Source organism: Acinonyx jubatus, chromosome A2 (assembly GCF_027475565.1).
Source record: "Acinonyx jubatus isolate Ajub_Pintada_27869175 chromosome A2, VMU_Ajub_asm_v1.0, whole genome shotgun sequence".
Classification (NCBI taxonomy): Eukaryota; Metazoa; Chordata; class Mammalia; order Carnivora; family Felidae; genus Acinonyx; species Acinonyx jubatus.
Window position 1 is genome coordinate 88,263,907 of NC_069383.1, and position 26,123 is coordinate 88,290,029.

The window sequence follows — 26,123 nt, forward strand, 5'->3', positions numbered from 1 at the left end:
GGCAATGTCTGGAAAAAAAAAAAACCAAAACACTTTAATTTTTAAGACAACCGCAAGCACCTCAAACAATGGATTATTATTACAACACTTGTTATCTTTTCACAATCTAGTTATTGCAAAGGCATATGGATAAATGTTAATGGACAAAGTCAAGAAAAACGAGGCACCTTAATGAATGTAAAATTTTTTAAAAACCTGACATTCAACCCACTGACTTCTAAAAGAGGCTAAATACACCTCTGTAGATTACATTCTAAAATCGTATTGCCTACTATGGTTTGTGTCCTGGATTCTAAAACTTTAAGGAAATGCATAAACAAAATTGTGTGCAACCTGCAAAGGGAAAATCATTTTCTCAACTTCAATACATGGGAAGACAATGAAAAAGCTCAGAAAATTGTTACAGCCACGCATATAACTGCCTATGGAATGAACGTGATCCCTGTTACCTTTGAGATGTTAGGGTCGTGCCCACTGCACCGCTAACTGTACATACCACACCTTGGTTTTGGAGAAACACAAGTAAGCTTTTCCAAAAAAGAAAAACTATATATATATACATACGTGTGTGTGTGTGTGTATACATATGTATATACCTTCGTGTGTATATGTGTATGTGTGTGTGTGTATATATATATATATATATATTTCTAATTCCACACACTGCACATGGTTTTTGTTGTCCGATTTAATCTATGTAGAGTTTAACTTACAGTGTTTGGAGGAGGCAACACCACATGGTACCAGGCCATCACATTTTTAAAGGGAAATTGCTCTTTTTCCTTAAAAGTACTTTTAAAAATACGCAAAAATATGAATGAGAGTGCTAAAACTATAGTACGTATTTTCGAATGAAAGCATGTCTTTTCTTGCTTTAAAGTGCCATATAGGGAATGACATAACTCAGAGCCACTTTGTTTAAAATCCAATGTAAAAGGGCTGTTATGGAATGAAAAGTCTGCATAGCTCCTGGGAGCAGTTCAAGTCCGCTACATGCAACTTAGGCTACAAAGCACTCAAGACTTGGTAGCTTTTCTGAAATTTGAGTCCCCATCCCATATTTAATGGAAATTAACATTTACAGGGTGCATTTACATACACTATAATACAGGAATGATGTCCCTTTGCCAGAAGATAAAATTGTACATTTCCTTGCTATTTCTTGGTTCCAACTTGATAATTTCTTAAGATTGTAAATTATATAGTACTCAGCTAAAATATTTCTTCATAAATAGTTACAAAACCTGCCAAAACACAGGGGGAAAGTATTTTTCGCTCAAAAAAAAAAGACTGACATTTGAATGTCACACGAGAAACAATGCTTAGAGACATGTTATTGTTTCCAGAAGAAAGTGGGTCAGTAAACTACTAAGCTGAAGACAAAGACTACCTTTCCCCAGGATCACAGTGCACAAAAAGCAGAATGTCAAACAACAGTACCTCAAAGCAAAATAAAGGTCTGAGGATGAAGCCAGCTCGCTTGTAATCCCGTTAGAGAATGAGAGTCACCGTTTAGGTCCAATGTACTGGAAAACATTTGCTAGCTCAGAATGCTCTACTGGTAGGATCTGCTAAGAATTCAACCAAGGATGCCGAAGGCATTCGCCAGCTGAGGCTCGTTTTTCTGGAACCATTTCTAACATTGGGATCAGGAAATCTGTAAACTGTGCAGCATCTTCGTGGGGCCAGCCATACTTTTCCACAAGGACATCAAAGAGGCTCCAGGGCTTCAGCTTGGTGATATGCCGCAGCTCTCCTACAGGGAAGAAACAGGCAGTGTCAAGGAAGCTCCACACGCGCATTTCCCGTTGGTGGTCCGGCCAGGTTTTCAGTGAAGCGGACACCTACCTGCCCAACACTAGGCAACACCAAAGGCCGGCTTCCCCCCAAGCAGTGACCATGAAAGGTCTTTGTGGCCGTGTTATTTGCGTAAGCTTGACGAATGCAAACAAGGGGTTCACTGAAAGGGGAACAGTTCGTTCTAATCGGTTCCAGGTTTTTTTTAAGTAAGTAGAGGCGCTGAGTCCCCCAGGATGGTTTTTTTTTTAAGTTTATTATTATTGAGTAAGCTCTATAACCCAACGTGGGGATCGAACTCAGGACCCTGATATCAAGAGTCACAGACTCCACCGGCTGAGCCAGCAGGGCACCACACCCGGAATGTTTTCATTTGCAAAGACTGACAAAGGCACTCTCCCTCCAATGTGGGATCTTCTGCAATTTGTAAATTTGCTTAGAAAAAGCTGTAAGAAACACACTACATAAACTCCTTTGACCATTATTTCTGCATGTGACCATGCAAAGAAAAAGGGAGTCCTTCCGTCTAGAAATGTGCTGTTGAAGAGAAGTTTCTTGGATGGCACAGGTGTACTTTAGCTCACTAATCCAATATGGCAGCTGATAGCTAGATGTGACTACTGAGCCCTGGAAATGTTACCAGTGCGACTGAGGAACTGAAGTTTTAATTTGTTTAAACAGCCACAATTAGCCACTGGCTCCTGTACCAGACAACACAGCTCTAGAGGCCAAGGTGAACCAAACACCACTCAATTCCACACGCTGGCTGTAAAATCTAAGAGATCAGGACATCAAATCTTGAACATGTGCTAGTTGCACCACAGAAACCGTAGGTTACGAGGAGCCCCGACCAACACAACAGAACAACCAACGATCTAGTAAATGGTCTGAAAACTAGGACAGCCTTTTTCATAATAGGAAAAAAAGCTGATTTAAATCAAACTGCCAAAAGGTCAGGATACCTTTCATTAGGATTAATTCCTTTTCTCTTCCCGTTAGAAATGTTGACAGGACGCGCCTCCCCTGTAGGCAGAGAGGCCTCCCCTGCGGGTCGCAGAGACAAGGAAGGGCTGCCTGGGGCCCGCTCCCTGCTCCCCCTGCACAGGCACAGCTCTGGGCTCATAGCGCTGGCCGGTCCTGCTGAGGCAGGCACCCCACATGTAGCCCCACGCGAGGGCCAGGTGTGCTGTGCTCTCCTCTTCCACTTGCTCTGTCCACCCACCAAGCCAGGCGTCTCACGGTGTGTATTAAGAGATGCTTCCTTACTAGGTCTTCTCAGGAGGCCTGGTCTGTTTCACGCATTTACGCATCTCAATTTAGACCATTCTCCTCTTTCTTTAATCACAAAATAAAAGAACGTTACAGAAAAGTACAAAAACAGAAGGAGGAATGACCTGTAATCCCACCCACTAGGATTTTTTTCTCTCGGCCTCCACTCTCTCTTAATTACATTCCTGTGAACCGGTATGTCTACGGAGTTGCAATCGTCACGCGCACCAGATCTGAGATAAACAGAACTTTATGGAATGTTTCTTGTTGGAGGGATGTTGTGCAAAGTAAACGGAGGACGGAGTTTGGCATGGCTTACAGACTGTAGGTCAGCTCTGTTTTGGGGAGGGGAGTAGAGAAAGGGCCATCTGAGAGGAGAAAGTGTTCCCTCCTGTAGAAGGAAGACTGTGTCCATGAGAACAGAGTCTGAGCAATGGCTCAAAGCTCATCCCCTTTAATCTGGAAATTCCAGCTCTGGAAATCCAGCCTAAGAAAATAAACCCTGGTACCACCCTCCCAATCCCCCCAGCCCCCACCCACCCACCCAGTAGGCATACTTGCAAAATCACAGGTGCTCAGTGACAGGATAACCGTGGTTACAGAAACAAACCATGATACATCGACCTGATGAATACTATTTCATATTACTTGGGAACATGGAGGGAAATTATATGGCCCAGCGTCTGGTACTAAAAGAAGAATAGAAGAGAATGATCACAAGAGTAACCTTCAAAGCGCCCTTCAAGATGGAAAGCAGGTACCCCCCCCCCCCCCCCCCCAAACAGCAGCTTTGTTAGAAGGTGGCTTCTCTCTCTGCATCTTCCGTAATACAGCTCTCCTGGGCTTACAGAGACCGCGGAGCTCACCAGAGCAAGGTTTGCAGGAAACTAAGAAAGTTCACATGGAACATTCCAAAACGTGTCCTCTGGAAGGGGGAGAGAACTTCACGGACCTTCATCTCTTCTGACCTGGAACGAACACTCCCCGAGGTTGCAAATGAATGTAACAGCTGAGAAGCACAGTCCTATCAGAACATTGAGGGATCTATTTCGGAGGGGGCCAGTTTAAAATCCATCAACAGGCATGAAATTAGGTTCAATCTTCCATGAAAAGAGAGAAGCGTTACCACAACAGCCGCCTTAAAATCTGCATAGTAACAGTGATGAGAACAACACAAGCTGAAAGGCCCCGAAAATTTATTCAGACCTAACTAGCTATAAACTGATAAAAACATTTGCAAAGAACCGACTGGAACACCTAACACACTTTGACCAGGTAATCAACCCCACACACAAAAAAACCTGTGGGCAAAGACGCTGTCTGTAACACGAGCATATGCACCAGGCACAGTAACCCTCAGGTCCGATCGGTACACGTGCCCGACACTGCTACCGTGACAACCCCGAAGTGCCACCTCGAAGAAAAAGCATGTGCCTTATGGAGACAAGTGGAAAAACTGATGCCAAGAAAAAACACAGGAAATAAACTTGCCTAGGCCCTATGATTCCATGTACAAACTCTTAGGCTCAATTCAATAAGAAACAAGTCTCACAAATGGTTGCTAAAGGCTCTTTAATAACAAGCCCTCAACTCCCAAACGTGCACATCCACCGCTAGGACAGGCTCGTCCCATGAGCAGGGACCCCGTCCCCTCCCCAGCTCCAGCCTCGTGAACGGCCACCTCTGCTACCACAACTCAGAATACAAAATGAAATAAGAAAACGCTTGAGAGACTGTTTTTCGCTATCTGCTCCTATTGTACAAGTGGCTCCTGGACAAGTTAACAAATTTTTACCTTGACAACTTCTTCTCTCTCAGGCAAGTATACCAAGATATGTTCCACTACAACACATTCTGCAAAAAACCAGACACTTAATAGTGAAAGACTTTACCGTTTAAACCATCTCCTTCCTTTCCTTCCTAAAGATCGCTGAGTACCACTTTGTCTTTCCTCGGGAGCCCAGCCCAAGGCCAGATGGACGACCCTGCCCTCAGCAGCCCCTCGTGCTCCTAATCCCCCCTGGGGGCAGAATCACCTTGACAGAGCCCAGGAAGACGGACAGAAACAGGCCCCAAGGGAGGGCTTCTTCGCCTGCCAAGTCAAGGCTTTGGGACCTGCTACTGTATTCGCCAGGCCCAGATTATCAGAGTGCTTTTTAAGGAAAAAGTTAAGTACTTCCATCAGACTTCTCCTGAATATCATTTTAAGTGATCTGTGAGAAGGGAAATACTTTATTTTGTTCACTGAAATTGTAATATTCCAGAATTAAGCATATAGGAGACTATGAGGGAAATCCTTGTACTGTATTTCAGGGAATACTGGTAACTAGAAAATAAACCATGATATAAAATAGATTCAGATAAATTTCACGGCATATATAGATAGGAAACCTGTCCACAAATACTGGTATAAGCAAGACACAAAACTAGAAATTTGAAGAAATTCCTACAAGTGTGTAGGTCAATATCTGAGTTCAGTATCTGTATAAGCCTTACCCCCAATACAAAAATTAACGCAAAATGGATCACAGCCCAAAGCCTAAGAACTAAAACTATAAATTCTTAGTAGAAAACAGAATAATCTCTGGGACTTAGAAGCAGGAAATGGTTTCTTAGATGTGACATCAAAAGCACAAATAACAAAAACAAGTAACAAAGGAAAAAGTAGAAGACTGGACTTCATCAAAATTTAAGTTTTATACTTCAACTATCACACGTGATTTAAGAGAAGTTAAAACAGGGGCACCTGGATGGCTCAGTCAGTTAAGCGTCCAGCTCTTATTTTTGGCTCAGGTCATGATCTCACAGGTTGGTGAGACTGAACCCCCCACTGGGCTCTGTGCTGACAGTGCAGAGCCTGCCTGGGACTCTCTCTCCCTCTCTCTGCCCCTCCCCCACGCAGGCTTCCCCCGCCCCTCTCTTTTTTCCTCTCAAAATAAATAAATCAATAAATAAAGTTTTAAAAAAGAGAAGTAAAAACAGGTCCATCCACAAGTTTGTACAATAGTCACAGTAGCGTTATTCATATGAGCCAAAAAGCAGACACCCATATATCCATCAACTGGTGAGCGAAGCAACCAAACATGGTCTCTCCACACATCAAAAGCAGAGTACAGACACAGGCACCCACGTGCATGAGCCCTGAAACACTGGAACACATGGAAGAAACCATCACAAAGTCCACACACCGTAGGATTCCATCTACATGGAATGTCCAGAACAGAGAAACCCAGAGAGAGAGAAGACCAGCAGCTGCCAGGGGTCAGGGGGAAAGAAACCAGAATGAGTGCTAATGGGCAAAGGATTGGTTTCTTGTCGAGAATAAAAATATTCTGAAATCAGACAGTGGTGACGGCTACATAATTCAGGAACATTCTAAAAACTACTCGATTGTACGCTTTAAAAGGGTGAATTGTACGGTATGTAGATTACATCTGAATAAAGCTGGAACAAAAGCTTAAAAAACTGGAACAAACCTTAAAACAAAGTAATAGCTTTAAAAGAACCCCAACACTGCGTTAATGCACGCAGTAAAAATACACACTAATCATGATAAACGACAGGAATGTGTGGGATGAACTAGAACTGAACACCTGAGAGCAATAATTTCATTACTTTTTCTGCATCATATGCTCAAATTCAAAATGAAATGATTAAAACGCTAGTTTCAGACTTATGATCAGCTGTGGCCTGTGGTCTGTTATTTTCCAAAATGTCTCTGTGGTGTGCCCACTGTCCCTCCAGTCTGCCTCCAGGGCACCGCACCATCCCTACCGTACCCTCCCGCCTTGCACCCCGACCCTAGCAGGGGAGGGCCTTAGACCACGCAATCCTTCAAACAGGGCCATGTGTGCGGGCGTGCGGGTGCCACGAGGGCCGTCCTGGGCCAAGGGGGACACAGTGTCACCTGCTTCTCGCTCTCCAGAAAGGAGGACTCAACACAGGTTCATGTTTCTAGTCTGAAGTTATTTTCTGTGACTACTGGGCACCGGGCTGTGGGGAATCCTGCACCAAACAAGACAGACCGGGGTCCTGATCTCACAGAGGGTGCTCACAACTCAGAAGTGATGCTTAAAGTGAAACTGTATTAAAACGTGTATTAAAGTACACGTTTTAAAAGTTTTAGACTCACTAGTGTGAAGAACCTTTTCTAGTCATTTGCACAGGGCCCGGCTCATGGGGAGATCAGCCCCACGCATCCCCAAGGTGGCCTCGTGCCCAAGCCCGGCACCTGCCACCTGCCTGTGCAGTCAGCAAACCGCGGCGACCAACGGGTTTCGCCACCTGAGGCCTAGATGATGAACGGGACAGCGCCAGCCTACACGGGCCCAAAGCCTACGGCGGGCTTCGCTCTTCACACAAGTAAGAGAATCTGTTGATGTGGGGGATTCTGGAGGGGAGTTGAAATCGTTCTAACAAGTTTCATCTCAAACACTAAAAACGAAGACTGCAGAACAAAGCCCTATCACAGGGGGCGTGTCGGCATTGCACTGCAAATGCTCTGCACGGGTTTTCTTTTTTTTTTTTTTTAAGTTTATTTATTTTGAGAGAGAGAGAGAGAGCATGAGCAGGGGAGGGGCAGAGAGAAGGAGAGAAACCCAAGTAGGCTCATCAGTGTGGGGCTCGATCCCACAAACTGTGAGACCGTGACCTGAGCTGAAACCTGAAGTTGGATGCTTCACTGACTGAGCCACCCGGGTGCCCTGTCTGCACAGGCTTCTTGCATGCTTTGAACTGCACTTAAGGTCTCTGGTCCAACACACAACAGATCACTCTCACACGTTCCAGCCCACGTGATGCCCTTCCCTAGAATCAAACCGTTTTTTTTTTTTTTAAATTAACTACTCTGATATTTCCAACAGTATGTTTTACTAAAACGATGGCCACTCATGTGTCGACAGAACGTCTGTTCAGCAGTGTGGGACGGTGCACTCCTGCCTGCACTGTTTTTGCTACATCACCTGACAAGCACTGGGACACTTCCTGGGGACAAGTTGCACTCCATCCCGGTTGCTATCACAAAATACAACCAAAATGAGTGGCTTATAAATAAGAATGAATTTATTCCCCACAGTCGTGGAGGCTGGCAGTCTGAGATCCGGCTGCCAGCAGGGCTGGGTCCCAACGAGGGCCCCCTTCCGGGTCACAGACCCTCTCGTGTCCTCTGCATGGGGTAAGGGAGTGGTCTGGGATCTGTTCTGTAAGGGCACTAATCCCAACCAGGAGGGCTCTACCCTCATGGCCTTATGTCCTCGCCAAAGGCCCCCACCTCCTAATACTAACACTTTTGGGGGTTAGGATTCCCACACATGAATTTGGGGGGGGGGGCGGGGGACACACACACCTCAGACCCTAACAGGACAGAAGCAGGGGCAGAATGCACAGAGGTGCTTACTTCTAGTGGGGCACATCTTCATACACTGGTGAAGAGGATTTTTGTGAAAGACATTTGGTGGCTAATGTCCACACCCAGAGGAGTTAACCTGCTGGTTATCAAACTGTAACAGGATGAGAACAGTAACTACCTTCCTTTGCCAAAACACCCAGCTCGCGTGGAAAATTCCCAGCTAAGGAATGACTGTTCAGACTAGTAACAATCATTTTACCCAGAGTTGTACGTTAAGAAGAGGTCACTTAGCTGCGCTTGGTTTTTAGCTTTAACACACAGACCCCATGCTCTTCCTCACAGGCATCAGGGTGAAGATGTGGCCTGCGTCTCCCGCAGGAGGACAAAGAGCAGGGTAGGGTGCTGCTCACTCCCTCTCAATCGTTGGCTATTTTCCAAGGGGATGCAAGCAAATTAATAACAGCTTCTGATTTTGCTTTTCTCTTTGTCAGTTCTGGCATGCAGGCACTTAAAAAATGTTAACAGATACATTTAAGATCTCCTTACTTCCAAACTGTATATCCGCACACATTCCTTAGGGGGGGCATGCCAAAACCCATCTTTTATGTAACAAATCATTCCTCTCATCCTGGGGGACATGGTAAAATCTATTTTCATGACACACCCTCATTCATCAAAATATTATTTCTGTGACTTCTGTAAAAGCCCTAAATCCCTTCTGATCTCCACTTATTATAAATAAACAATGATCAGGAAAGGACTTGGGTCCCAATTCCCAATCACTTGCCTAGTCAAAAATTCTCCCTCATATCCAAATGAAGGGGAAAGGACCCTAGTTACCACAGTAACACTGAATCACAATGCGTCTGGTCTGTCTTTACTAAGGAGGCCAAATGTATTTCGACCCTGGTCACCTTCCAACAAGCTCCCTGGCGGAGCCCGTGCATGCAGGCCCTAAAGCGCATGTGCAGTAATAACGGGACGCTGCGGCAGCACAGTCCCAGGTAAGCACTCCATACCCCCGTCGGGGAGCAGGCAGTGGTCACGCACAGACTCCGAGTGGCCCCAGGAGCAGGGCTGCTGACAGGAAGGCTGACAGGAACGCCGCCTTCCGGCCTGAAGGGCTACGCGCAGGGAGCTCTGAGCAGAGCCACCTGCTATGCGACATCAGTTCACCAGCATCGCTGGTCAGCCCACCCCTCCCCCCCCCGCCCCGCCCCGCTCAAAGACAGCACCTGCCGATGGGGTGAGGAGGGGCTTCGGGGCTGGTACCCAGCAGGTGCCATCCCTGGGAGCCACGCCCAACTGGCGCCAAGAGCCTCAGAGCACTGCCTCTGGGAACAAACCTGATCCCAGGCCACTGGACAAGCAGGACTTCACCTCCTCAGCATTCGGGTCCCCTCCTGCAGTGTGTGTCCCTCTTCCTCCCCGCTGTGCATAGATAGTAAGCGGTTCCCAACCCACAGACGCTGCGCCGGGAAAACTGCAGAACCCAGGCCTTCTGAGAAGCTCCTCGCTGCAGAGGAAAAACTCCGTGTGGCTTTACTGGCTGCTGGTCCTCTGTGCCTGATGCCGGAACCTGTCCGTCGGCCTGTGGCGGATTCTCTGTTTGGCTGACAGAGCAGGTGCTGAGTAAGGTCCAGCGCCCTCCAGTGCCCGTCCCCTCCCTAGAGCATCAGCAGGTCAGCCATGTCCCCTACTTCATGACAGACTAGGCTGCTAGCTCTTGGCCACCCTCCCCTCCAAGCCTCCACCTGACAGTGGTGATGGCTGCGGCTGGGGGGTTCACTGCAAGTCCAGCCAAGTCCTCCCAGGGGCCAGGCCGTCTCTCACAGGCTGTGAAAACACTCTGAAATGTGGAAGAAGGGCTCTGCCTTGATTAAAACAGAGTTCCTCAAGTCACGCTGAATCCCAAGCCACAGTAATCCAGAGCCTTCCCTTGCTTCAGCCCTTCAACCATTTTTAAGAAGTTTCCTACGGAAACTTAGCCCGCTCTCTCAGCAATGCTGCCGTCTAGAAGTCCGTCGTGTTTAGAGCAGTTCCTTTCCTGTTTACAACTCTGCCTCAGCAAACGTGACATGAGCTACTAGGGTGCCACGTGCTGCGTAGGAAATGGAAGGTGCAGAGATGACATGACAGGACGTGCCCAGCCTCACACCATGCTGTCACAGAACAGAACTCAGTGGCAAAGCCATTCTATTAGCCTCAAGCCTACTTGGGCCCACGTGTGAGGGGAACCATAACCTTGCTCATGAGACCCAGACTCAAAGTCCAGGTGGGTCTTCAGAACCAAAATCGACACAGGTTGTCTGAAGAGCAGTTTTTCCTGACCATCTTTTTTCCCTGTGATAAGCCTCTAAAAGGTAGTAAGAAAATAACTGCATCTAGCTACACATTTCAGAGGTTGCCCATGGGGTGGTCCTAGGAAAGCCGGGAGCAGTGGTCGCTGTGCTCAGAGTAAGTGGAACAGGAAACTGCTGGCTTCGGCACAGCACGTTCTCGAGTCTTGCGCATTTAACAGGGATGCGTAATTTAAAGGAGGGAACAAGGACTGGGTGGCTGGACATCACCAAAGGGTATAATAAGGATTTATGACTCTAGAAGAATACCTTATCTCATAGGAAAATAAAAAGTCAAGGCCAGTTCTCCAAATCTGACTAAAGCAGAAAGCGATAGAGCATGTTGGACTTTCAGAGATTTCTAGAAACTCGACATCCTACTCAAACCAACTTTAAAAGTTCTTTATTAAAGGGGGTGCAACTGCTCCCTCTCACTGCCAAAAAAAATTCAAGCTGGAAAAACATAATTAAGAGGTCCAACATGCTCACACAAAACAATATGGCGCCGGGAAGGGGTTCTTTAAAAATAAATTCCTGGCGCCTTTTTACTAAAGTAAATCAGCTATTAACACAATGTGAATAGTGCAGGGGAGAAGAGAACGTCATTTCTCAGAGCAGGGGGCACAGGGTCTCAGCAGCCCGCGCCCACGTCATAAGGAGCTCAGACATACCCAGCAGGACACAGAGGGACGCTCACAAAGTCCTGTCCCCAGGCTGCCTCTACTCCACGGCAAAAACATTCAGGCTCCACGAACAACATGAGAAATGGAAAGAGAAGTCTAGCTGGTTTCTAAAAACCACTTAAACTCCTTTTCACAAATCTGTGAATACACAGACTGGGCTTAGATTAGGAGAGGAGAGGGCGGGGAGGAGACCGAGGGTTCCGGGAAGTGGTACTCTTACAAAATCCGTACTCCACAGATGGGAGATGGTTCAAGCTTATTTCTCGAGAGCTTTCTTCAGCAGAATCCCCCAGCTGTAACAAGGTCCAGGTCTTTCTCCACTGCCCAAACGTGAATGCACAATTTCTCCTTTTGGGAGAGGATTATGCTGAAAATTAGTGTTGCATAAATACCGTTACCTTTTCTGGTGAAAAACTCCTTGGAATATTTTCCCAACATAGCGTATTTTCGAGGGACTTTCCCCAGCAGTTCAATGATCAATGCTATGTGATCTGCATTGGGAAACATTGCCAGCAAAACAGAAACACACGACAGTTTAATCAGTACACTGCATGCAGACACTGCTACCGCCCGCGCAGACAGAAACAGAGCGCGACCTGTATGATCCAAGCACAGGCTCTGCCGGTGCCGCCGGATGCACAGGGGGACCGTGGCAAGGTCAAGTGCGGTCTTCCCTGTCAACTTTTAAATCAGCACAGGAATTTCGCTAGGTTGCCTTTCGAATTTAGGAGAAATGTCTGCCATCATTCGCGCTACAATCAGTAGTGCTATCCCGTTTCTGTCTGCATCGTGGCGCTTTTCAAAAAGAAGAGGTACTACCTCTGCGATTGAAGAATTCCCGAGAATATTTTCCAGATAGAGCAAAGTGCCTTGGGATACTGCCTAGCAGCTCTATGATGTGGGCTATGTGGTCTATGGAGGAGAGAAAAACAGGACATGGGAATGGGAGGGGCAAAGGGAAGGATGGGATAAAAGAAGAGGGAAAAAAATTGAAATTAGTAAAAAATCAGAAATAGATTCAAATCAACAATGTCTGCAGCACATCCATGCAGAGGCTTCTGGGGCTGGCAGGCCTCAGGCACCATCTGGAACATCGGACGGTGACTGATGCCAGCTCACCCCTGGCCACCCCAGCACTGTAAGCAAATAAGCATGGAGATGGTCAGCTTTACAGATGGAATTCAGGCCAGAATTCCCAGGTTTTCAACTCAGCTCCCCGACAGGACAGTGAAATGGGCAGATCGGTGGACAAAAGGACCACAGAGAAGCCTCGGGGGTCGCACAGCCTGTCCTTCCCTGGCTGCTGAGCGCCAGGCCGAGGCCAGCAGGAAGGAGAGGTGGTCCCGGGCCAAGGGCAGAGCTGCCCGTCCACTGTGCCTGAGGGGGCTTCAAGCTCAGGGGAAAGCATCTCGACTGGGCGTTTGAAAACCAAAACACAGCTCTATTTCGGTAGGGAAACACAATACTCTCCAGAAGCTCAGGCCTCTCAGGAGGCCCAGCCTGAGGTATCTGGCAGGCGGCAATACTCACCTTCATCCCTGGAATAGTCTTCCCCAGAATGCGGTTCAAACAAATAATCTCCCGTTGCCAGCTCAAATGCCTAGGACACAACAGATGACATGCTAAGCACTTCAAAGACACTGGCCCCCGAGGCAGCAACTTTCTCTCCTTATACAAGAGACCCACGTTTTCCGAGGACCTGATCAAACCCAAAAGCCTTCTAAAAGAGCTCAACACCAACTTTTTTCTTTCAACTCTGAACTTCCTAAAAGTTCAAAGAAGCTGCAGAAATTTTCCTATATTCCCTTTACTGGAGGACGTAAAGGCTGTGTGCTCTCCTCATTTTGCGAGAAGCACAGCCACAAGCAGCTGTGTGCAGGCCCGGGGGGAGGGGAACGTGCTCCAGCTCTGGACGGTGGGACAGGGACTCAGGCCTGCCCTCCCCCACGCAGGCTCATTGGGTCCCGGGAAAGCGGGCACTGCCGCTCTCTTGAAGCCAAGACCCTCGTGCCTTGGTAACCAGGAGCTATTTTCAGCATCTCATCAATTCTGCCACTTCTGACTCAAGCAAAGGAAAACCTCGAGCCAAACGAAGGCTCTGAGCCCGGGGCCAGGAGGAGCCAGGTGAGGAGGGCAAGGAGGGCCGGCCTGCCTCTAGGGCTACCACTACCCCCAGCATGCCCTTTGTTTCCATTTCTGCCACACACTCTTCTCCCCTTGTTCTAAAAAAAAAAAAGAACAAAAAAAAGCTCAGGACCATGGGTTTAATTTGCTAATGTTATAGAAAGATGGCAACTGCTATTGTTCTGCTGATGGAATACCACGTTTAAAAATTTTTTTTTGTTGTTTTTTAAAGGAAAAGGCTAAATTCTATTTTTGGTTTTTCTATACCTACTTCTATTTTGTATTGGATCTTGTGGTTCTGAAAGGTGCTCAGGGGCCTAGACCTCTGTCACAGATGCCTTCGGATCAGGGCCCTCCTCACTCCCACCCCTGATGAACCATCACCGCACCCACCCATTTCCTCTTTCTGTTCATGACCAGAGTGGGTCAGGAGGGGGTCTCCTAGCACTGTCTTTAACAAACCGAAGGTGGACGCACTCAGGCCAGGACCACATCTCTTCACCATTTTTTTGGTTGGTTTGTTTATTTAAAGAAAGGAGGGTAGTGGGGTGACAAGATGGTTGTCAGCAGCCCCATGAGAGCATCGGTGCATGAACTCAGGATCCCGCAGGACACGGACATGCCCATCCCAGCCCGTCCCAGCACCGAGTAAGCTGGTCACGCAGGCGCTGCAGGGCCAGGGAAAGTCCTTACCGGGGGCCTCTCCTCTCCACACAACCCCACATCTGGCCACAAATCCAAGGGGAAAATTGAACAGCCAGAAGGGTCTTCCCCTCCCAGGACACAACTAAGCAGCCTACAAGCCATGAGGAAAGGGTGAAACCCTAATGGAGAAGAAGCCACTGCGAATGCTCCGTGGAGAGGGCCACGGCTGCTCCTTAACCCTCCCCTGAGAACTCTCTCTCCTCACACATTTTCAAACACATTTCAATCAGGTTGAATTTATTTCTTACAGCCTAACACTAAGGTAGGTCAACTGAGTGTTCTTTGAAAGATGACTGTTTCGATTAGCACCCACGTGTTTCCAATCAAACACTCAAGTCAAAGAAGCCTACAAAGAAATGGTTTAAAAGAGAAAAGGAAGATGTGAGGGAAGATGGGGGCTCACGTGTGTGTCATCTGGTCCCAGTTCTCTGGGGAGTGACAAGACTTCCTTAACAGGAAGGCCACATGTGACAGAGCTGATGCAGAAATTCCGATGGAAATGTGGGCCCTCATGCTTCATGACCTGCCTTCACGCCGGTTAAAGATTACCGCCTTCAACTCCGTAGGTTACTCCTGATATAATCTCTATTGTTACTGTTTTCATGCTTGGGAATCTTGGATTCCTTCGTCTGTACTTGACCAGACCCCCTTGGGAGACGTTCCCCTGGAGCAAACTCTGTTCTCAGGTCCTGGGGAGACCAGACACCTCTTTCTTGAAATGCCCTCCTCCCCACACCAAGTACCCGATTCTGAATAAATAAGGTGTACCTATTCTTTCTGTGATGGGACCAGTGCTGAACAAGTGAACTTTGCCAGTCTGCCTTTTCTTATTTCTAGGGCACTGACTATGGCTCACCGCGGAGCCTGTAGACGTTACCTGCTCTGGGCCTGTGACACACAAGTGCACAGCAATCGACGCCTCGGCCCATGCAGAATTTTTAGATCACATACACTTACGTTGGGAGGGGCCCCAAGACTCAAGAAAAGGAAAAGAGGTTCAACGGGACACATATCTCAGTTTCTCTGCCTCATTCTGGTGCTCTCCTCCGGCTCTAAGAGCCCTCCTCCACGATGAGAGCAAAGACACCAGCTGACACGCAGGAGCTCACGACCCCAGTAGGGCCTCTGCAAGTCTTCATGCCATTTATGCCATCAAAGGACTCCAGGCCTCATCACCAAGAACAACTAGAGCTTTAGTATAGACTGGAATTATGAATTTAATATAATATTATGTTTCTAAACTTCGACAAAAGGACAGGAGTGGAGAAACACCGCCTCGTGTTTACCAGGTTGTCTGAGAAGAACAGAAGGGGACCTCTCAGCCTTGGCCTTCAGGGATGGGAGGTGGGGGTGGGGAACGATGGCTTGCCCCCCATCCAGAACAATCACGCTTCCAACATCTGCCTCATTAAAACAACAACAACCCATAAGCGGCCTTTGAGGCACCGAGGGAGCTTATGCTTCGTCTGAGGGGAGCAGGAGGCAGGAGAAAGGAGATGGACTCTAGCACTGTTCACAGCAGCAGGAGTGGCCAGGGTGTGAAGACTGTGTGGAGGGGTAAGTCCTAATCTAATGGAAGGCAAGACAGACAACCTGGTATAAAATCGCACTGAGCTCCACCATTATTCTCCTGCCTCTGTGATCTTGTCCTATTTTTCCGGTTATATCACCAAAATTTAACACCCCAAATTAGAAGCACAGGATTTCAGAGTTGAAAGAGCTCTTGGAGTCTAATTCAGGGCCCCTCCTGTGTTGCTGGGGACAAGTAAGGCCTGACCTCACCACATCCTGGAATGGAACATTTCTTCCCCGAAGCTCCAATTTTTGAAAGTGCTCCCTTCCTACTGACCTAACCTCTGCTTCCCACCGCGTCTGGGCCCTCCGCCCCCTCCTGCCCTCTGGACCTCACTCCTCTCTGCACAGCAGCCTCCAAATTCAAAGCAGCCATCACATGCCCACCAATCTTTTTAACTGTTCTTTTCCATGTCTCACACAGCAAAGACTGAAGTTTTTGATACTCACTGAAAAACTTAATTTTAAAAATTATCTGGTATTATTTGTCAGAGTAACATGGGACCAGAAAGGCACGATGTTTCCAATCTGTTTGGCCACATCTGTTGCCTCAGATCTTGATAATTTTACACAAACAACTACTATTTTTCCATATTGTCCAGCACCATGCTTCTTGCTGTAGCACCAGGGGGCATATGATACAGCAAACTCAGAAGAATTGTTAATCTTTGAATAACAGACAATTACATATATTGCCTGTTGCTCTTTTTAGTGAGAAGAAAAGTGCCAAGCTTTACACATACAGTCTTTCATTTTAAATATATCAGAGAATTTGGGGGGGGGGATGGAATAAGAAAAACATGAAATAGCACCCCCTTTTCCATACACACACACACACACACACACACACACACACACACACCCTTCCAGCACGGGACCACAAAGCACAACCCACTTAGAGGAAGGTGCTGAACTGGCTAGGAAACAGGGCCAAGAAAGAGAAACTGAAATCGGCTTATGGAAGAGGGCCCACCGGTGCTCATCAATTCACAGGTCGGCAGCAAGTGAGAAAATGATGCGCTGGTGAGGGCCGGGGGAGGGTCTAGACACAAGTAAACCCGCGATGCAGCCCAAACCAGTATGATACACAGCGGGGAGAGGCGTCCTGAGACCCCGAGAAAAAACATCTCCGTCTTCTCTATGGGAACAGACTCCATCAAAGGGACGATGGGCGGCTACTGGTGTCTCAGAAATCAGTGGACAGCCCACAGCAACAAGCCAGAATATTCTCTAGATTTGGCCTTATATATAAAGGAGGAGAGATTGAACACTGGTGTGTGGGGAAATCCTTTTCCTTGTCAGTAAGGATAGAAGGTCTGTCAGAGGTCACTGAGAAGGGCTCCCGCCTTTCGACCTCAGACAATCTTTCCTGAAGACACTGCTGTCTCATCCTCCTCCACGGCACGAGGGAAGGGTACAGCCCGCAATCTTTCAGAAACCAGACAGAATTACTTGAAGCCATTTTGCCACCACAAGGAGGCTGTGATTCCTGGGGGTGGTGGGCTGAAGAGGGCCTTGAGTAGAGGTCGTCTGTCACAAGACCAAAGCAGGCTAAACCCTAGAACACGTCTGAGAAGAATTCTTCCAACTCTCAAGGCGCTCAAGACAGCAACCTTGCCCTCACTCATCCCACAGCAGACGTACTCCGCAGTCGGGAAAACTCAGACCACATGTACTGGTGAGACTGTCCCATGATAAGCGCTGCGGGATGGGCCTTTACATTGAAGGAAATGGCCAAGGCCGTTCTTACCATGCATGCTGTGCTCCAAATGTCAGCAGGTGTGCTGTAACCTGCCCCTATTAAAACCTCTATGGATCTATACTGACGCGTCTGGATGTCTTCTGTGAAGTGTTTATGCTGGAAGGGAACACACTGTATTAGTACAGAGGAAAACAGACATGCAAAAAGAAAAAAAAAAAGCGTCTTCTAATCCATGATCATGACCAAAACGCTCTAGAAAGAAAACTTTACTTACCACCCAACAAGCATTTCCCAGGTCGGCAATTTTAACTCTAATTTTATCTGCGTTCCGTGGATCCAGGGGGTTCACCAACAAGTCGGCCGCCCGGGTTTTTGCTGGCATGAGCAAAGAGCGAGACAGTTAGTACTTGGGAGGGGTGGCTTGCATCTGTGCACACAGTGTCTGCCAGGCACAGTCTCCTTTTCTAGGGAAATTTAGGCCTGGAGCCCTGCAAGTTGAACTCAACAGAATTTGAAATTCTTGGTCTCCATCCCCGGAAGATATTTCACAAGAGAGAGCACACTGGGCTGCCCAGAGACCTCACCGGCTCCGCCTTGCCCTTTCTCCTTATATTGCTGATTCCGCCACCTCTAGGATGACCCTACTCTGCTCCCTTCTGCATCTTTCCAGCTGCTCCTCATCGCATCAGAGCCCATAGAGAACCACATCTATCTTGGTGCGTTACTACATGAAACACTAAAGTAGAGACAACATGTTCCCAGATGGCCAATCCCTTTCTAGGTGACACACACTTCACCTGGTAGCCACATCTCCTACCTCTCCTGCTTGGGCTGAGCACAGAGACCTCAAAGGTTAGATGATGGCTGGTTAACAAATACAGATTACAGGCCAGGACTAATCAGTTTGGGTTTAGCTTTGGACAAGTAACGCTCCACAACAGAGGTCTCCTGAGGCCACCTGGGCCACAGGGCAAACCGCTGAGGTCCCTCCCAAACTTACCAAATACTCAGGCCACTCTTAAGCACAGTGACCCCGAAAGAATCTCAACAGTGGACACAGGGCTAGACTTCTCAGGGTTCCTGGGGCCAGAAGAGCTTTATGGACAAGCCTACATCATGCCCATATTGGGCAGGGTTAACCAGGGGGCAAGTGACAAAGAAAACTAACTTGGAGAGGCCCAGACAGGAAATCCTGAAGTGACTGAGCATCTTCCTCAAACCTTAAAATGACTTATAAGCTCCAATTTCTGGAAGGGATGAGATGTAACCATGGTTCTTACTAATGGAGAAGTAATTCTGAGATGGTATTTACAGAGTAAACAGAAAAGTCCACTCAATGCAGAACATCAAATACCCTTTCATCCGCTCAGAGCTGGGCACTGCTAAAACAAACCAAACCTCCTTTTGGGTACACCCACACCGTGGAGCCACAGTGCTCAGGGGGCTCTGATTTCTGGGCATCCCTCCCAGGAGCGGGGGCACCTACAGAACTCCCCAGGAGGGGCCAGAGGATGCAGAGAGAGCTCTGGCCAACATCTTAGCCCCCAAGCCCCACTCCTCCGGCTTGTGGGTTAATGTGGGTGGGCCAGCCTCACATGTCCCCTTTTGCCATCTGCCCTATGACCACATTCCTCTTTTTAAGGATGCCGATCCACTGTGGACTTTGCCAAAGGCAGTCTGAGCTGGCAGAACAAACACAGGAACTCAGAAACGACGAGAAGGAAAGAAGCAGAGACCCACACGAGGAGGCAAACTGGATACAGTGATTGAAGGATGGGAAGAAACAGAGCTTCAGGAGAAACAAAAACACTGACCCAGTGGACAGACAGGCAGCACCAGAAACGGCCAGATGAATCCCTCACGTCACTCAATCAAGGAGACTCAGCAGGCAAGAAAATGGAATTCGAGGTTTACAGAACCGGATTCAAGCGGACGTTTCAATACCAACAAAGTTGTGAGACTCTGGAAAGTGACCTAACTCCATGAGCTTCAGTGCTCAAGAAAGAAGCGGAAGGGGCCATGCCACACCCCCCTCCAAACTGACCAGCCAACCCAGTGGCCTGGGTGGGGGGGGGGGGGGAGGGCTCCACCGGTGCTGGGACCAGCCAGACTACACTCCCCGCCCCAGGCTGGGGCTGCCTCTGGCCAGAATCAAAGCTCCACCAGCAGAGAGCAGGCAGAGGGGGAGGGGAGGCCAAACACTTGAGATCAAAGGTCTAAGGAAGAAGAGGGTGAGCCTCCAGTTCTGACTGACTGAGAGTAAGCGGTGCCCAGTGCCTAAGGGTGCGAGTGTAGGGAGGCATCTGGAAGTGCCACGAGTGTCCTAAAGACATTCCCCGGGAGCTGCATGAATCAATGAAGCCAGAGGAGATCTGGCCTGAAAAGACGCATCATCACACATGTGCAATACGGTTTCTTTGTATTTAACACCCCTCATTTTTGATCACTAAACAAAGTCTCTTTGGTGACAGGCTGTTACCCTCCTGGTTCAGATCTGTAAACGGTGACCCCGCTCACAGCGCATCCCAAATGATACCAGGGTGTTCATCTCAGAACTTGAACTGTACAGGAACACAAACGAGGTAAAAGACAATCTACTTGGTATATCCGACTTCCTTTACTCAGTGTGATAATTACCTGACCGCAACCCTCAAAACAGCCCATTTAAACAACAGGCACTTGCCAGGGACTAACACCAACTCTGCTTTGCCTGGGACTCAAATCATCTCGGCTCGCTGAGTCATTATTGTGGTCACCTCTCACAGCTCTTCCTAATGCTCTGCCTCTTCCAACGAGGGAATGCAAAGTGGGGATATGTCACTTCACGAAGGACAGGGCTCTTAACTCGTCTCCGGTGGCCCAGGGTCCGAGTGACACTACTCATTCCATGTGAAGCTATCCTAGAAACTAGTAAGATAGCTGCGGGTGGTGCCTCCAAGGGACGAGACCGCCATCATCACTTACGTGCAAGGCACTGTGCTAGGCTCGTGCAGACTCTCTATGGTTTGAGGCGTCCCTCCAATAAACACACGAATAAGACCTTCTCTGCACCCAGAGGTTCAACACCAGGCCCCGGGAGATCTAATACCTGAGCCTGGCCCGTTCATTCACCGAGTATTTACAGAGTCCCTTCTGTGTGCTGTCTCGGCACTGGGACCAGCATGAACAAGGCATGCAGGGTCCCCCCTCCACAGCCCAAGTTAGGAAACTCATGCACTGGGGGGGGCGGTGGGGAGATGGGGAATATGGATAATAAAGTAAAAATGAAGGAGTCACACACCATGTCAGGTGGCTCTAAATGCAAAGAAGAAAAACAAAGCAAAGAAAGGAGGTGGACAATGATGAGGGTGTTCAGGGGAGGTCTTTTCTCAGAAGGTGACTCTGAGGAGAGGCCTGAACTAAGGGAGGCGTGGAGAGAGGGGGGCCCTCAACAGAGGAGACAGCAAGTTCAAATGCAAAGTGCAAAGAGGGAGAAACAAACTTGCACTTTTGAGAAACTTAAGGAAGAAGCCAGCACGGAGGTACAGAATCAGCAAGGTGGGGGGGGGGGGGGGGGGGGGGAGACAAGGCCAGAGAGAGCTGCCAGGAAATGGCCTGCAGAGAGCTTTCAGGCTTTAGAGTGACGCCCCGCACTGTTATTCTGAGTGGAAATGCACTGCAGGTCCTTATGGAGGGAAAGGGAGGGAAGAGGACAGGGTGTGCCCTAAGGAGGACAGGCTAGGCAGCAAGAGTCACAGCGAGGGCAGCGCGGGGCCCATATTACAGCAGCTGGCACAAGGTCTGGCAGTGATCTGGGTCCCCACCAAGTGGCAGTGAGTACCTTGCAGGTAAAGCCAGCAAGACCAGATGGGATGGGCCAAGATACATGCTATGGCTCCAAAGCTAATAATCCCAGAGGAATCCCGCCTCCTCAGCCTTTAGTGGCTCCCCAGTCACTCCAGGGAATAGTCTGCATCCTTCAGCCTGGAGGGTGAGTTCTTCTGGCCTGACTTTTCCTTCTGCTACTTCCTAACGTGTGTGCCCTGGTCTAACGACAAGGATCTACACCAGCTCTGAACATGGCTCGTTTCTCTTGCCTTGTGTTCACGCAGTGGTAGATGGCCAACTACGAGCCTCTGGGCCCCACTCCTTCCACGCAGGAAATGAACCCCTCCCGTCCAGGAGGCGGCCCACCGTTACCAAACGACCAAGCTAGAAACCAAAACTGAGTGCCTCCAAACAAATGAGTGGGTAAGGAGATCCTGACCCTGCTGCGTACCTAGAATTTCAAAATACTGAAAAGGTCTGCTTGGTGAGAGACCTGGGTCAAAGTGAAAAATAGACCTGCTATTTCTCCCCAATGCAAGATGTTCGTACAAGAGAACTGGTGCTGGGACTGAATACAGTTTTGATGGTGAATGGAGACAGGTGGCACAAAGGTAAGAGGAGAAGGAAAAATACCCAGATTATCACTGATTTGATTGCTTGTTACTCAATAAATGTTTATCACAGCACTGAGTTAGATGCAAAGGATACAAGGATAAAAGCACACAGCGCTCCCAATGATTTTACATCATGGCGAGGAAAAGATGATGGAAACAGTGAGCATGCAGTTAAGTAAAGCATGACCAGTAGGTAAAGGGGGGAAGGGAACAGGACCGCGTGGGAAGTGATGCAGGGTTAGCGTTTGTACCAGCCGGCAAAAGAATAAAAGTTGGCCGAGAGAATGGGCAGTGGAGAAAGGGGAAGAGACACTCCCAGCAGGAAGAAAGGCAGACGCAAAGGTACAGAAGTAAGAGCGAACATGCCATTTACACACAGAAGCTCTTCGTCAGGTCTTGAAAATAAACCGGGAAGTAGCTACGCTATACTTAACGACTGCAAAACCTTTTCATGGTTTACTCCTTCAATAAAAAGTGCCTGAACGTTCATCTCAGTAGACACCTATTCATCAATGGCACATATCTCTGTTCCTACATTACATACATGACAAAAGGTAAACAAAAACTAATAACAGAAACTCCCGGAAGACATGGTTGACTCCAGCCTGGGGCAGGGAAGGTATGAACTCGGGACGTGGTTCCAGAAAGAGAGGAAGCAGCAAAGAGCAATGGGATTGTGATAAAAGGACAGAAGAGACCATTCGAAGAGGCTCATGTAGACCAAACTGAGGACAATTCCAGCATCAGGAAACAAGAAGCTGTGAATGATTACAAGACATAACCCAAAGCGGTAATTAAGAGCAAAGGAACCCATGAGTGCACGATGTGAAGGCACGTGCGAGAGACTGTGGGGCAAGCGGCGTGCCAGGGAGGAGCACCAAAGCCCGCCTTCTGGAAGCATCTTCTCTATCTGGCCGCTCCGGAGTTCTCTATCCATTTATAATAAACCAGTGATCCAGCCAGAAAAAGAGTTTCCTATGTTCTGTGAGCTGCTGGAACAAATTAACTGAACCTGAGGAGGGGGTCGTGGGAACCTCGGATTCATGGCTGATGGGTCAGAAGCACAGGTGACAATGTGGACTTGCCACTGGTGTATGAAGGGGGGCGGGGGTGTCTGGTGGGATTGAGCCCTTAAACCTGTAGGATCTGGTTCTGTCTCCATAGAGTGTCAGAAATGAGTTAAATCGCAGGACACCCAGCTGGTGTCAGAGAAGCTTTTGGGGCAGGGAAAACCCCCTACACACACATTTGGTCACCAAAGGTGTCAGAAGTAGCGTGAAGGAGACAGACACAGGTGAGTTTTCCCTATGCGAACCTACCTTCCATGTGAAGGCATCTTATAAGCACCTTCAAAGAGTCCTTGATCGGGGTAAAAGTAAAAAGGAACAGAGTATGTTTACCCAAGTAAGATAAAGAAAGCACAAAATAGAACCCACATCCTTAAGGTGATTAGTTAGAGCTACTTGAGGGGATTCTGAGAGCTACTTGCAGGGCTGGGTCATCAATGGACTCATCGTGTGTTAAACACTCTTGCCAGCAGAGGGAGCAGAGGAGGATTCTGAGCTGCTCTTCCGCGGGCTAGAATGGAAACCATGAGTGATGCCCCGGGTTTGCTTACTGGAGTCCCTGAGCAGGTCACAGGCAGAGACAGGCTGTGGGGCACTCACTCTCAAAATACTTGATATAAGTCATCACATAAAATTCCATGCCACTTGCTTTAAATTGGCTTTGACATTTCAAGAGCTGAGTCCTACAACCAGAAACAACTATCAGAATAAAATCAGAGACTTCTTCCTTAACACAGACTAAGAGAAGGTATGTGTTTTCCTTGAATAGAAACAAGACAAAACAAAAACCAAAAGCAAGACTGTCAGATGGAAGTACAAATATTAAACTATATATTCTGTAAAAGCCACAGGTGTAAGCTGCTGGATATGGAAGGTTTCTACAAATGCAGATGTCACTAACTAAACACAGAAAGAATGAGAAAAGCTCAGAAATGGAATCTGATAGTCAGAGAGCCAGAGAAAGCCCTGCTGGGACAGAAGACCATTTAAATCACATTACTTATTCAGGAGGACAAAAGGAATAAAGCGACAATGGGGAATTCATACATACATGACATGCCCACCTCTGGCCCATTCCCTTCACAGCATTTGTCAAGGCTCGGATACTCGGGCCACTGAAAGGACACACTTGGTGGGGAGCGACACTTACTTTTTGGCAAATCTCCAGTGCTGGAGGCTGAAACCGTCCGGCTTCTGTCATGGGATGGACTGCTTTCCTCAGGCTCGGTAAGCGGGGATCCCTCGGAAAGTGCAGAACCACAAGCCACAGGTTCTAGGGGCCCAGAGAACAAGGATGTGGAAAACTCTGGAAACTGTGACTCGGGAATTTTATGTCGTCCATTTGGCAATTCACCATTGAATTGTTCATAGGAGCTGCTATATGTGTAATCACTTTCTGCATTTGGCTCATCAAGGTTATATTCCTCAGGATTGGGACAATCTTCTTCATCGTCATCTTCATCATCCAGCTGCTGCTCCAGTAAGAACGGGCCATTCTCAATATGGCCGTTGGTTCTGGGGGACTCTATCCACGCAGGGTCTGTGCTCGTCAGTTCTGGTTCCACATCATCTCCATCTTTCTCAGTGTTTTCTTTCTCAGTGTCTTCTTTCTCTTCCTGGTCCTCAGCCTCACCTTAAAAAGTTGATGGGTTGAGAATCAGAACATGTTACTCTTCTCAACACAGTGGCACTAGGTACATATTTCTTCCAACAAGAGACTATTTTGAATGTGTTTAGGTTTTTGTTCCCCCGTTGAGTAAGCTCTACACCCACCGTGGGGCTCAAACTTGTGACCCTGAGGATCAAGAGTCGCATGCTCTGGGCACCTGGGTGGCTCAGTTGGTTGAGCGTCTGACTTCAGCTCAGGTCATGATCTCACGGTTCATGAGTTCAAGCCCCACGTCAGGCTCTGTGCTAACAGCTGAGCCTGGGGCCTGCTTTGGATTCTGTGTCTCCCTCTCTCTGCCCCTTCCCCACTCACATTCCGTCTTTCTCTGAAAAATAGATAAAACATTAAAAGAAAAAAAAAAAAGAGTCACATGCTCTGTCGACCGAGCCGGCCAGGCACCCCTGAATGTGCTTAATTTACATACTACACAGCAAAACACCTCTTGGCTCTCAAGGTAAAATCTTAGGTTTTCTCAATCTTATTTTTCATTTAGTAAATAACTGGCTTACTCTTATTAGAAGAAGTTAGATTTTGGGGTGGGAAAAGGGACTGTTTCCACTTCTACCCTCTCTTCTACAATCTTTAGAAAATGTGGGTACATTACTGTTAGGGTAAAAGTTAATTACAAAATAAAGAACATTCATTAGCATGCTCGAGATGTGGTGTCAGGTAGACATTTTCCATTTTTAAAAAAGTGTTTTGAAATACTAACGTATTTCTGGCATTCATTTTACAAATGAAGTGGCAGACAGATTCCCATGTTCCCCAATCCTCACATATGAAGCAGTGACACCAAGCCCACCAGGGTGGGGACCTGGTGGGTGCCCACTAATGAAGTGCCAGGACCCCATGCAGACTGACCCTTGTCATTCACAGGCTCGCCCTCGGCTGCGTCCTCTAAGCCAGCAGTTTTGAGCTTCCCCTCTGGGCGGTACTCCTCGTCTTGTTCATTGGAAGGTACAGCGGATGAGATGTTTTCTTCTATGATTTTCCTTTCTGCTTCTCGCTCCAATTCTTCTATTTCCTGCAGGCGCTTTTCCAGCAACTCAGCCTGCCTTTTCTGCTTCTTTTTCAGTTTTTTCTTTTTGTTCTTAGATATTTTTCCTATCTACAACATGTTAAGAAAACACCACAGGTCAGTTTGCTTCTTTTTAAAGCACTACACAAGAGTGCAAGTGTGAGTGGCGTGGCAAGCCCCAACCAATCCTGTTTTCCAGGCCCGAGTTATTTATTACAACCAAATATGCCCACAGAGGAGATCGATCTCGTGTGTAGGGTCGCAGTAAAACCGGAAAAAAGAAACCAGCGCCGCCTACCATCATGGAAGGGGACTGCCAGCAGGCCCTGACCTCAGAGGACACGGCTCCAATCCAGGAAGGCTGTTTCATTTAAACGCTGAGCACAGAAGAATACGCTGAGGTACTCTGG

The 26,123-nt window shown here is 47.9% G+C and overlaps 1 protein-coding gene across 11 annotated transcripts in view; it reads right to left on the reverse strand.

The window, feature by feature from the left end:
- Nucleotides 1–7: 7 nt before the first annotated feature.
- The window catches only part of SRPK2 (SRSF protein kinase 2), a 246,461-nt gene continuing 220,345 nt past the window's right edge, over nt 8–26,123 (reverse strand). For 5 of the 11 annotated variants that reach the window (XM_027071709.2, XM_027071712.2, XM_027071701.2 and 2 more), the window contains 8 exons: nt 25,557–25,803; nt 24,177–24,659; nt 17,813–17,913; nt 17,587–17,694; nt 12,966–13,035; nt 12,255–12,347; nt 11,834–11,926; nt 8–1,756 (listed from right to left, as the gene is read on the reverse strand). In XM_027071709.2, coding sequence (XP_026927510.1) covers nt 1,572–1,756; nt 11,834–11,926; nt 12,255–12,347; nt 12,966–13,035; nt 17,587–17,694; nt 17,813–17,913; nt 24,177–24,659; nt 25,557–25,803 — 1,380 coding nt within the window. In that variant the 3' untranslated portion in view covers nt 8–1,571. Of the gene's footprint in view, nt 1,757–4,861; nt 4,921–7,613; nt 11,803–11,833; nt 11,927–12,254; nt 12,348–12,965; nt 13,036–17,586; nt 17,695–17,812; nt 17,914–24,176; nt 24,660–25,556; nt 25,804–26,123 lie in introns of those variants that run through there. The other 6 variants (XM_027071704.2, XM_027071710.2, XM_027071706.2 and 3 more) reach the window with 5 other exon arrangements.